Genomic DNA, 13,629 nt, shown 5'->3' on the forward strand with positions numbered 1-13,629 from the left:
CACTTATTCAGTATTTCTATTTTTGTGCTAAGCACAGTAATGAAATGTTTAATATCACGACATGGACATAATACTCAAACCCATGGTTTAGGTATTCCTAAAATAACAGTAGACCATTTTTGCTTTTGGACAAAATCAAGCTACAACGTTGCAACAGAAAAAAACCAACAGAAACATATTGACGAACGTCATATGGATCCTCCAAATATTGTAATTCAGTGTAGAAGGGGAAAGTTTTTTCTTCTTCTTTTACTTCTTCTCTTATAAAATAATTGTTGTCTAATTCTGTTAAAATCCCAAAGGTTTAACTTCTAATTGTGGGTGGTTTAAGTGCTGTAGTGGATGCCAATTTATCCCAGAGTTTTAAGAGTAAATGCCAAAAGCACAAGATAGCCCCGAGTTACAAAAACTTTTGGCTCATCAATATGTGATTTTAGACTCTCCATTATGTTTAGTTAATCTTTGTTAATGTGTATCATGTGCATACCTCTGTGAGATCATTGCGCTGGGAGGGAGCAGACGAACAATCCACTAAAGGCACCAGAGTGGTGAAGGTGGTGATGAACTGGAACGTTATCTGGACAGAGAGACACAGCAGGTGCAACTGATCAATTTACATCATCTGACATGATCACGCTGCATGTTAAATACCTCACCAGATGTCGCTGCAATAACTTTTTCAAACGTACTAATTTATTCTGGTGTGATGGATTAATATAGTCTGAAGAAAATGAGCACACTAGAAGAGGGAACCAATCCATTTTACAATTCAAGCAGAAACTGAAGACTGAACCGCATTAATTGCAAAGTTCTTCAAACCGAGCTATTCATTCCACTTTCAGGAATTATTAATTGGACAGACCTGAATATGCAACAAAAAAGGGAATTTAATCAGTGAGAGCTGCATTGTCTACTTGTCTAACAATTCTTCTTCATTACTCATCAACGCATCAATTACTCACCATACACTTGCTAAAGTCATTGGGGTCCACGCCTGGCAGAGAGCCCATAAGCAGTGGGAGCACGTGCGCACAGCCCTCTGGGTAACGGTTGTTAGGGGAAACAAGACTGCGAGCCATCCCAATCATGCAGCTGAGGGTGGCAGTGAGGGTGTGCGGCTCAGTCAGGGTCTCCATTGCTGCATAGGTTCTGTTGTACGTGAGACACAAGGATGACAAATAAGACAAAAAGAGTTTGGATAAAAGGGACAGTGCATGTTGATTTTCTAAATAAAAGTGTACATTAATTATTATTAATTTTGATTTTTGTGTAAAGTGACAGTGCATTTTAATGGACATCAGTATAAAAATATGAAATATGAGATAGATATATTTTGCTAGGAAAATGGGAAATAGTAATTTACTGAAACCTTCAAAGCTCTTCTTTAGATGTTGGCTGCTATTTGTTATGTCAGTTATACCATGATGACCCCACACTGCTACAATAATACTGAAGTTCAGGCTCTGGGGGCCAATCTATGACTGATAGTATTCTGATTGTGTGTTTTTTTAATTCACTGTATCCACTTTCTACTTTTCACTGCACTGGCAGTGTGCTTGGCATTATCGTCATGAAAATAAAAATGCAGCTGTTGCCACTTAGATGCTTTCTAGTATTAAATAGTATTATTTAAATTATTAAAATCTCACTGTTTTTTTCTGAATTCATATTTACATGAGTTTCACAAGATCTCCTACACCACTAGTGGAAACCCCAAACTATGACAGAGCCTCCACTGTGTGACAGATGGCTAAATTTAGCTAAATATAGCTAAAGATTTAAACTAGAAAAATTCATTCATAAGATTTGGTGCCACTGATTTTCAGTCCAATTCTTCTGTAATTTCACATCCCTCAACTTTTTCTTCCTGTTTCACTTCCTTAAGAATGGCTTCACGGGGTGGCAAGATACTAACCCCATGTTTGCCTACTGGTGGTGGTCAGAGGGCCCAGTGGCGCCAGTGTCCGGCAGCCTCGCCTCTGTCAGTGCGCCCCAGGGCAGCTGTGGCTCCAATGTAGCTTGCCATCGCCAGTGTGTGAATGGGTGTATGACTGAATGTATTGTAAAGCGCTTTGGGGTCCTTAGGGACTGAGTAAAGCGCTATACCTACAGGCCATTTACCATTTCTCGACAGCCACCCGTCCATTGAGATCATTAGTAATGAAGCTTTAGTCAGTGGATCTACTGGAGGTCTGTAGCAGCTCAGCTGCTGGATTTTTTCCCTTATTTCTTAAGGACATGATTTTCAGATACTGCCCATCTTATGCAGACAGTTTATTAGGTGTGCCACTTCTGCCCCTGTCCTCCATTTGTCCAGTTTCCTCAAATTTTTTAAGGATACACTGCACACACTGCACACCACACATATGCCGTTTTCAGCTAACAGCACTTTGCAAACACATTTTTGGTGCAAAATCATGTATGATTTTGGACAAAGACAGATGACCTGTCTTTGTCCAAAATCATTTCTGATTTTGCACCTTTTTATCATTTTTTGAAGAATCAACCAAAGAAATGGGAACAAATTTTTAAAAACAAAATATTCCACTGAAAAATGGTTACAGTAGGTACAAGGACTGGACTGAAAAAGGAGAGAAAAAGCAATTTTTAAAGACCTTCAGAAGGCCTGAAGAATGACTGCTCAACACCGCTCAACAAAATATCTAAAACTAAGGGGTAGGTCAACAGTTTTGCACACATCAATTTGGATATCATATAAAAAGATGTTTCTATCTAAATATTGAATAATGATGCAGAGTTAAGATTTTCTATATTATCATGCATCTAGCAAGCAGTATTTATAACTAATACTGCCAATACTGCTTAATTTCCCAAATCAAAACAAATATAACGTCAAACAGTTTCCTATGTAAATAACTTTTTTTCCCAACATTATACTTTCCTTTTATATTCACTAAAACTTAGACAGCACATCAAAGTAAGGCAAAGAATGATAAAAAGCAGCAAAAAAATCATTAATATTAATGATGTTACACCAGCATGTTTTTGACAGTACATCAAAAGGCTTGATGGCTGATATCCATATACTTACTTCTCAAGAACAGGTGGTATGACAAGCTCTGGTGTGAGGAGAGCCAGGTTCTGAAGAGCGTACGCTGCATCTGTACTGTCAGTTTTACTGCAAATCACCAGGAGAGGGCAGATGAACAGTCGTGCACATGCAATGCAGCGACAACAACAACAACAACACACGTAGACAGCTAATCACAGATGACCTGTCTTTGTCCAGATTAGGCAGAGGCCGAGGATGCGAAGCGACTGAACTCATTAGCGAGACACAGCAGTTAGATAACTGGCAGGCAATTATTCAGATGGTGTGTTTGTTGGCTGTTTACATAGTTACAACCCAGGGAACATTGATATGATGACTTGAGACACCAAAGCAAACACAATATGACTCATGAATTTGTAACACCTTTTGTCTTAAGCCAGTTTTAACCTTGATGTTTGGAGGTTTTAGGGATCCAAAGGCTGACCTGCCGATCTTCATATTAGCTGGACACTTTTGGTAGCTGTGATATTCGAAACAAAAGCAATGTTATCATCGAGGCAAAAAGGATAGTTGGAAGATCTATTCTATTCCAAATCTATTTGTGAACCTGAATTTTGGCTCAAAAAAATAAAAGAAAGTCTGGAGAAATTCTGGTCATTAAACTCCGGTGAGCAAGACCGTTAATTGGCTCAAACTATGCAACAGACTGCTCACACCAACACCCACAACGACACCTATGGTAACTATTTCTGCATGAGTGGATATCATTTCTATCGGCCTTCCCACACAGGGTCGCTTGCACTGTCTTTGTTTTAAATGTCATGTTACAAACTATTTTTACAGAGTGGCTCTACCTAACATCTAATATAATCACTATTTATTCTTTGTGGGGGGGCTTTTCATTAATGCTCATTTGTTTGTTTCCGCTGTTTTGACTTTTTTTGCTCATAATTTCCTGTTGTACTATTTGTTTGGTGCTTTTTTCGTACGCTTGGCTTTAAAAGCCGCTCGTGTTGTTTTGCTGTGTTTCATGTTCATAGCAATTAGCACAGCTTGATTATTTTCTCGCTTGCTTAATGATAGGAAGTTAATATTTTGTTAGTGTAGTGATCCAGCTGTTGGGAGAAAAAATGTCCAGATTTATGGAGAAGTCACTGTATAAGCTTATCAAGTCAAGTCAAAATTAGGAACAGCATGTGAGTGTGTGTATTGGTATGCCTGTATTTACATCTGTACTGTAGCCCTATGCATGCACACATGTATGTATCACAAGTGAACTGTGTAGAAAAGCAGTTTAAAGGGGACCCATTATGCTTTTCCTTTTTTCTGTCATTTTTACATCATTACAGATGTTCCTATTTAACATAGTCAAAGTTTCAAACACTGAGGTAAGCACATGTAGTCCCTGGGAACCAGTGGCTTGGACTTCAGACTACTCTAAACATCCACTTTCATACAGCTCTTTTCAGTTCTTGTCTCTCTTTGAAGCCCCACCTACTTGCTGTTCTTTTGGCTGTAAGGGGCAGCCAATCAGAAGAAGGCATTTAAGCCAAAACAGCTTGTTTCAGACAGTGGATGAACTGAGGGGCAGAACCAAGCTCCAGTATAAGAAAATAGGGATCATTTTGAATAATGAATAAAACAATGCTAGTGACAGTAATAGCTCCTATTTAAAGCCTTCATTTGGGCTAACAGCCACCAGAGTGCAGTACCTGAACATAGCCAGAAGGGCGGCTCCAGTGAGACTGCGGGTGAACTCCTGCAGATCGGCATCTGTTAACTGTTGATGCTCAGGGACCAGTGTGATCCAGCAAGGGGAAGCGTGGCGTTCCCGGTGCACACGGCGCACAACGCTCGCTGGAAGACGCTGAAGCAGCCTCATCAGTCGAGACTGCATACACACATTAGACATAAGAATTATCACCCAGAGCCACATTCACACAGTCTGCTGTGAGCAGATCTGAGATTTCCTTCTGTTATTAATCTGCTGTGTAAAGAGAGCCAGCCAAGTCCTGAATGACAGGCGATAAATCAAATGAGGAACCGAAGATGGAGTTGCACATGCATGCGAGTGAGAAGAAGAGGCTTACCTGCCAGCGACCGTGATTGGATGGATGGTAGAAGGACGCAATGCTGTTGAAGAGGCAGGTCAGCTCTTTCTGTGCAGGGTTTCCTGGTCCACCCTGCAGGGGTATATAAAAGAGCAAAGTAATCAGCTGCAATGAAATGTAAATGTTTTTTTCTTACACATTTTGCCAGGAAAATCTAAAGACTGCGTACCAGAAGTGCTGTCACCCACAACACTATGTATCCAATGTCATAGGAGTTGGTAAGATACCGAGGTGACACCATCTGACTGACCCCAACTGGAAGGTTCAGACTTCGCAGGATCCTGGTGAAGATCTATCCAGACATGCACATACACAAACAATAGTTCCACTGCTCTCACACAGCCCAGGAGTTCCCAGTAAAACACATTTACGGGAACACTTGTATACACACATAATTCTGCTAATGACTCACTGTGGGAATATAAGGGGTCCAGTCCACGTAGCCTATGTTATCATTGGCAAGGCGAGCAAACAGGTTCACTAAGTGCTGTAAGGGAACATTAGGCAAACATTCACTGTGAGGACAAAGGATGTTTCCACAAGTGAAATGTGTCATCAAAAAAAAATGGAAAAAAAGGAGATGAGATGGTGAAGAAGAGAGGAGGAAAGCCAGGCCGCTGTGGCCCATGAGGCTGAGTTGAAGCCAAAATGGAAAATCTTATCTGCGTGCTGAGTGGAAACTGACAATCCTTTAACAACATTTCAATCATCGCCATCGGGAAATGTAGAAATCTGTGTCATTTGGAATTACTCTTCACTTTTAGAAAAATGGAAAGCTGCATGATCCATCACACAATAAATTAAAAATCTTTTTAAAAATCTGCCGCTTGGTGTGACAGATTTAAGAAGAAATTTGAGAGGTGGAATTTTCATTAATTTTGACTTCGCTGTGGCTTAAAGAATTCCACTTTCAAGCCAGTGAACAGTTTTTAAAACTAAGTGTCAAATGATTTCAGAAAGAGCAAAAAGTGCCTGAGGTATTGAACGCATGTGTGTGTGTGTGTGTTTGTGTCTTACCCCTTCCCAGCTTGGCTGATTTTGCAACGACATCCAAAGATTCATTAATTCATCAAACCACAACCTGAAAACACACACATATGAAGAAAACAGACCATTACACTCACACCCAATGACACATACACCTGAGGCTTTATCCCCCTCATCAATCTCAGGTTCCCCAAAATATGAACTCATTCGCTCCCCTCTATATTCTGGATGAGAAAGAGAAAAAAAAACTGAAGTGGAAAAATAGAGTATTAAAGATGATGTATTGTGGAAACTGTGCAGAAAGTACTTATGAATCCAAGAATAAATCCAGACAAATAGTTTGCAAAGGAGTGAATGAACTAAAGAATGCACTGAAGGCTTTGAAGAGGCTTGGTAGCTGGAACATGACCGTGAAGAGTGCAGAGAAAGAGGGGCAAAGATTTTCCAAAAAAAGCAAAATATTAGCAAAACAAAGAGAGCAAGGAAGCACTGCTGATGCAAGAGGAACACTATTCATTAAAGCTCCCAGGAGCAAAGGTGTAAATGCTTACAGAGCCTGAAAATGTGGCTATACATGACTCTTAAGGCAATGCATTTTGAACATTACAAGAAAAAGCCAAATCCCTTAAATGCTGAGATTTCCTAACAAGTTAAACATATTGTACCTCTTTGTGTACCCTTTGTGTCAGCTCTGGCTCTGACAAGCTGTACTTGGAGGATAACACTGTTTCAAACCAGAGCCATTCAACTTGGCCCACTTACTGGAAGCCCTGGCTGTGTTCCTCCGGGGGCATGATGGTAGGCAGGAACAGCTCCATGTTGCTGATGGCCTTCTGCATGACCACGTCAAACACACACAGCAGGGGGCGCCACTCATCCAGCATCTCTTTGGTGGATGATGCAGGGAAATACCTAAGAAAAATCATTAAAAGATACGCAGAAACACACATATAGCAAAGACAGACATGAGCACAAATAGATGCAGACAAGCAAAGATGGCTAAAGGTGCAAATATACACACTGATCTACAGTACATAGCTCAACTGAAGATCAAAGCAGCACATTATCTGCTGCCCAAATTACGTGATCACAGAGGATGAGACTTACAGTCTGCAGCTTTTGATCAAAGCTTTCAAAATGTGGTCCACGGAGCTGCAAATAAGCACAGAGAGGAGGTGTGAGCGTGTGCGTGTGTCTTAGCTATGCTGTGAGATCCACATGTCCTCATCACGAATAAACAAACCTTCAACATTCAGACCACAACTCAGATTTGTACCAGCTGTGACTGCAAGGCTGGTATTGTTTTCTCTTTATGAGTTTGTGTGTGACTGTGTGTATCTGGCAACAGATTATGTCACACACACAACAGCATCGCAACCAGGCAATACACAGTAACAAAACATAACAGGTATGTACATAACATCCAAACAAAGCCTCACTTTGGTGATGGGTGTGGTCATAGTGCGGTCTGATTACAAGTCAGTACTTTTTCCAAGCCATAAAACAGAACCCAAATCCAAATATAAAATATTTCAAACAGTAAAGCAGGAAGACCTTTGATGGTGATTACACAGCTGTAAGTTTCCAGTGCAGCCACTGGGTGAATTATAAGGAGTGATACTGCTTTTTAATGGAATGCAATATCCACTCCTGAGACACTTAATTCTTTGTGGTAAAGATTTAACAAGGTGCTGGAAAAATTCTTCAGAGATTTCGGTCCATATTAACATGATAGTATCACACAGCCGCTGCGGATTTGTCGACTGCACATCCGTGATGTGAATCTCTTGCTCCACATCCCAAAGGTGCTCTATTGGATTGAGTTCAGGGACTGTCACGTTCAAGAAGCCAGTTTAAGAGGATTTGAGCTTTGTGACATGGCATATTATCCTGCTGGAAGCAGCCAAGATGGGCTACACTATGGTCACAAAGGGAAGGACATGGTCAGCAACAATACTCAAACAGGCTGTGGTGTCTCATCGATCCCCAGTCGGTACTAAGGGGCCCAAAGTGTGCCAAGAAAACATCCTCCACAACATTATATCACCATTCTGCTCTCTATATGACACAGGGCAGAATGGATCCATGCTTTCTTTTTTTTTTTATGCCACCTGAATGTTGCATCAGAAACTGCGACTCGTCAGATTAGGCAACGTTTTCCCAATCTTCTGTTGTCCAACTTTGGTGAGCCTGTGCAAATGTAGAGTGACATTGGGTGTGGTCTTCTGTTGCTATAGCTCATGTGGTTTGATGTGATGTGCCTTCTGAGATTCTCTTGTGCATGCAAGAGAATGCATTTTCAACCAGAGAATTGCCATTCACTGTCTTTTTTCTCTTTTTCAGACCGTTCTCTGGAAACCTCAGAGATGATTTTGTGGGAAAATCCCAGTAGATCAGCGGTTTCTGAAATACTCAGACCAAGCCATCTGGCAACACCAACCATGCCAGTCTCTAAGTCACTTTTATCACCTTTCTTCCCCATTCTGATGCTTGGTTTGAACCTCAGCAGACTGTATTGGTCATATCTACATACCTAAATAGATCGAGCTGCTGCCATTGGATTACCTGATTAGATAACTGGTGTTAAAGAGCAGTTGAAGATGTGTACCTATCAAAGTGGCCAGTTAGTAACCGGTGCAAATGGAGTGAAAAGCCTTGGCTACAGTCTATGTTCTTTAGGAAAGGTTTCCTAACCTTTCCTAAAGAAGGTTGGGAAAGGATGTTACTGGTCCAGCACAATACCTCAGTAAAACAACTGTGATGCTGGTAGGTACTGTCGTTATGATCAGTGTAGTCTATTAATGTCGAACATATACCTGTAGGCCAGAAACCACAAAGAGTCTAATGTGGCCCACTGGATGATTTTGCAGAGTGTAAAAAGCACAGATATGGAAGATATCATAATAGGATTGTCACTGTATGGATGTTTATCATGAGAATAGTTCTCTGAAGTGTTAATGTCAAAACTGGAGGGTCGAAGTCTGTTGACTTTTGTAGGCGTACTACCAAAAAAATTAAGAATTACACATTGCCTACAACACTACACTGGTTAAATCAAGTGGTTTAACTTACAGTAGTCTTTGTTTGTAACTACAACAAACTGTTCAGTGTGTACTTGCAGTTCTTGAGAAAGGGAAAAAATATTTTTTAATAGGTGATTATGAAAAGGTTTTAGGAGCCTGGCCAATGTGGGATAATCTTGAGCTGGAAGAAGCCAGTTGCCTAAAATGAGTTTGATACCTTCGGTTCAGAGAGCCCAGCAAGCTGTTTCTCATTGTTTCTACTCCCTCACCCTTTTTCCCAGTCATGGATTAGGCCTAGTCCTAGACTAAAGGAGAAATACAATGAAGATCTCATTTGAAAAAAAGTATTTATTCTAGGATTAGGCATAATCCATGTCTCAGAAACTGAGCCTTTGAGTTTGCCGGTTTGCTGGTTTTGTGTTTACTGTTGTAAGTAGCTTCATATTTAACACACAGACATGAAAGTGGCATCAATCTTCTCATGTCATTTTTGGCAGGAAAGAAAGCAGGTTTCCTACTGTGTACGCATTCTTCTTTAATTCAAAACACATATCTTGATACTGAACTTTACCATATGTCACAACAGCTACAATTAAATATAAAGCTTCATACTTAGGGAACCAGATGAGCCCAAGGTGCTCGGTTTTGGAGTAGAAGACCCTCTCGTAGAGATCATAGAGCGGCCGCCACGGCAGCTGGAGGTCATCCCTTGATAGAAGTTCTTTCTTCCTGTTTGAAAAAGAACTCCGTTATCAGCTGTCTGGCCTATTTATAATGCTTTTACAAGGGTCCTGGTAGGTTATTAGATATTTAAGCCTTTGAAAACTCTCTAATAATAATAATGTTATATTGAAGTGAAAGACTACAGGGTGTCTGAAAGAGTCTGTAATCGTGGAGAAAATGAGTCACTGCCTCACAGGCTGCACTCAGCATGATAACTGCCATCTTATTGGCATGTGTGCAAACACAACGCTGTGATTCTTTGTATTCAATAATGCATAACTGGACTGACAGCAGCAGGCATTAGTAATTTGCAGGCGTAGATTCACTTGGTATAAAATACTCATGATCCAACATTCATAACACTCTCCACTGAGAAAAAAATTAGACATGTTTAAGATCTAGCAGTGGGCATAATTGGCTTTCTGCAGGCTAACCATGCATTGACTTTACTTTTTGTTGTTTTCTTTTAAACACCTTGTTAAGCTTTTAGATTGCACAGTAATGGTGTGCCCCTTATGAGAACTCTAAGCTTAAAAAGGAGCCGTTTTTTTAATCCTCCTGAGAACTTCCACTTTGCTCTCTTTGTGCTTTTGTATTACTTTGCTCTTTGTAAAATCACAGTTTTTAAGGGATTGAACCTCAGAAATAGGTTGAGAGTCTGTGCAGTTGAGAATATTCATGATTTCCACAACCTCTAAATCCTCCCCACTTATTCATCTAACAACTATGGAACAAACTCTCAGTTGGGAGATGTGAAAAATGAAGGAAAGAAAAGACAATCGGGAAAATGACGGCGAAATCCAAAAGATGAGAAAAAAAAAGCAGCCTTTTGAGACCTGATGCTCATCTCTCAGCTTTGAAACCTGGCACTTCATATACGCTTAGCCCAGATCTTTCTCTTTTCATCTAATGGAAAACACTCAGACAAATGACGTCTACATTAAGAGGCTGTTTTGTGATGGATGTGAAAATCCTGAAAACAACTGGTGACAAATTGGAAGTGATTAATGTGACCGTCTTGGAGAAAACCCTACTGTCGCTGGAGAAGTGACAAATCTGATCTGAGAGACAAAAGCATCGCTTAAAGAGTAATAAATGTTAAGCCAGCATGCTTTATTGTCCCTTGTACTTACTTTCAGAGTGTCTGATTGAGTGCATTTGTGCGTGTAAGGACATTTACACTTCTGCTCTATGGTTGTAAGGTATTAACACAATATACCAACCAAGTATCAACATTTTACGCTACTTTAAACTTCCACTTGACATTTCAGAGGATTATCTGGTATTTATTGGCATCTGGGAAACACATAAGAGCAAAGGAGATGTTTAGCTGAGATCCTTTGTTCTGTTTCATAACCATTTATTGACAAAGGGCAGATTTAACTTCTATATTTTAAGTTCAAATTTGTGATTTTAAACCCAATGGGTGAAAATTTTGAGCTTATTTATCATTATTTATTTTTTAATAATTGATTTGTGATTCAGGTTCAGGCTCAGACACAGATGCAGCATTTTCTAAAATGATTTGATTTGATTTTTTTCCCCCCTCGGCTCTGCAAATGCTTTGACTCATCAAATGACTGTGTTACAAATGGCATACAAGTAAGTGCAAAATTTCACTTTAACATGTCACACCCCTTATGGCGCAGTGATGTTTACCAATCGTACGGCTTTCTGTTCTCATTTTACTAAAACAAAGAAAAATAGAGGATCATGCAGAGGAGTTAAGCTTTCTCCTCAGCGTGATGGTGGCTTTCATTGCCATAAAAATGCTGTACAATACTTATCATATGGAGTATATGTATTTCTGGCATGTTTTATCATGTTTGTTTTACTGTGCAGCATTGCATCTATTCTTCTTTCCATCTAGGCCCTGAAACTCATCTTCCCATGCATTGCATTGAAAAATGATCTTTTTTTCAGATGCAATTTGTAAGTGCCATTACACACGAGTTGCCTCCTAATACGTGTTCATGGAGGCAAACGGTCTGTCGACAGTTAAATTCATCATAACTCTTTTAATTTCAAACCAATATTCAGCTCGTTCTGTTTGGTATTTTTTCTGAGAGGATTTTATGATTTGCCATGACCCCCCCCCCCACCCCAACATCCCCATTTAAATTTGTGTACATTTGTGTTCACACCCACTTGAGAAGCTGAATGAGCAGCCTGGCATAGCTCTGTATCATGTGTGGCTCCAGGTTTGGGAGCGTGACCAACTCATAGAGCAGCTTGATGAAGAGGATGTGGTCATCTTTGCTGAACCTGCGGCCGTACAGCTTTAGAAACCTAAGGGTGAGAGGGGACACTGAGCGAACAGACGATCACTTCCTACTTCCTACACTTAACCCATATTCTGAAACAGTGAATAGGCTTACACAGCTACAGTGTACCACTGTCTCAACACCAAACCTAATCTATTGAATTTGAGCTTATGCCAAGTCACACAGTGAATTAAGGTTCGGCCTTTAATTAAAGTTATAAGGCAGAACACTATGCCCTGATGTCCTCTTAAGGCAGACAGGTCAATAACACCAAGTAGCTGCTTCTTTAAATGCTTCTGTGCACTAACATTCCTGGAACTCCACACTTAAGAATACAGCAAAGGACACTTTTAAAGTTTTTCCACCTCTAACCACAGACAGATTGCAGTCTATTCCAAATGTAACAATCGAATGTAACAATCTGATGAACTTTGCTTAACTCTGTCACAATTTTATTTTAAGATGCAGGCCATTGTTAAGCCCACTGTTATGAATCTTTGGCTATGGGTTAAGTTACCTTTGGGTAGTCTAATCATACGCCAACCTTGCTTCAGTACTTACGAGAAAAGTTTCCTGGACCAGAAAGCGACCCCGGGCCACAGCTCTCTGAGGAGGACAGCTCTGCACAGGTTCGCTTTGATCTCCGCCAACAGTTCCGTGGCCTCCCGGTCCAACCGGTCAGAGTAAGGCAGCAAGCCATTGTACACAATCTTCTTCTGAGGAATAAACTCAGCCATATCCCTGCCCACAGTCATTTCCGCTGTCATACAAGTCACTTTTCTGTTGAAACTGTGTGTAAAATGGTGAAGAAAACCTTTTTGTTGTGCCTCCTGGGAAGTGCGCAGCCGAAGTTAGTGGGCATAATCCGCTGTGTCCAGAAGCCGGGCGGAAGGCAGGCGATCACAGAGGAAAGTATGTCACGCTAATTGAGCCGGGCAAAGCCCTGAGCGCAGAGGGGGCCGGTTTCGCTCAGGCCTGCAGTGTCGGGCGCTGTGTCAACTCTCACTTCACACCTTACGGTTGCCCGGTCGCCTTGGGCACATGGGGGGCCGCAGGGTACGCGCGCTGACCGTGACGCACGGCAGGGGTTTGAGGGAAATGAGGTGCTACCGGTTGCTAGAAAGGGCGCATTACTCTGAGGTCAAGCTTTGATTTCAGCACCACCGAGTCTAATAACAGAGGCCTTTGATATATGAAGACCTTCATGCACACTGTGTAAATGACTCGAAAGAATTCAGAAAATCGTCACTCTGGACTACAGATCCCAGAAGCGCGCGCGCTGCAGGCTAATCTGCAGAATATCTGATAAATGGATTAATGCTGTCCTGTTTTACTGACCTGTAAAGCTACTGACCTCGCAGTGATTGTTACTGAGATAAACAAAGGGTTGCACTCTGTCAGGTGAATCAGCACCTATCTATCTGCATGCTACACACTTATTTAACTAAGCAGAAATGAGCTCATATATAAATAAAGGACAGTCTTTAACAAGTCTCATCGTATCATTC

General features: G+C 40.9%; 1 protein-coding gene across 1 annotated transcript in view; it reads right to left on the reverse strand.

The window, feature by feature from the left end:
* Window positions 1–13,266, reverse strand: part of psme4b (proteasome activator subunit 4b) — a 47,208-nt gene extending 33,942 nt beyond the window's left edge. The window contains exons 1-14 of the mRNA XM_039616195.1: window positions 12,936–13,266; window positions 12,683–12,862; window positions 12,006–12,146; window positions 9,747–9,863; window positions 7,219–7,263; window positions 6,874–7,023; window positions 6,142–6,205; window positions 5,537–5,611; window positions 5,294–5,416; window positions 5,104–5,196; window positions 4,726–4,904; window positions 3,053–3,139; window positions 963–1,149; window positions 488–577 (exon numbers count right to left, since the gene is read on the reverse strand). Coding sequence (XP_039472129.1) covers window positions 488–577; window positions 963–1,149; window positions 3,053–3,139; window positions 4,726–4,904; window positions 5,104–5,196; window positions 5,294–5,416; window positions 5,537–5,611; window positions 6,142–6,205; window positions 6,874–7,023; window positions 7,219–7,263; window positions 9,747–9,863; window positions 12,006–12,146; window positions 12,683–12,858 — 1,527 coding nt within the window. The 5' untranslated portion in view covers window positions 12,859–12,862; window positions 12,936–13,266. The remainder of the gene's footprint in view (window positions 1–487; window positions 578–962; window positions 1,150–3,052; window positions 3,140–4,725; window positions 4,905–5,103; window positions 5,197–5,293; window positions 5,417–5,536; window positions 5,612–6,141; window positions 6,206–6,873; window positions 7,024–7,218; window positions 7,264–9,746; window positions 9,864–12,005; window positions 12,147–12,682; window positions 12,863–12,935) is intronic.
* Between the last annotated feature and the right edge of the window lie 363 nt (window positions 13,267–13,629).

This window comes from Oreochromis aureus, linkage group 8 (genome assembly GCF_013358895.1).
Source record: "Oreochromis aureus strain Israel breed Guangdong linkage group 8, ZZ_aureus, whole genome shotgun sequence".
Classification (NCBI taxonomy): domain Eukaryota; kingdom Metazoa; phylum Chordata; class Actinopteri; order Cichliformes; family Cichlidae; genus Oreochromis; species Oreochromis aureus.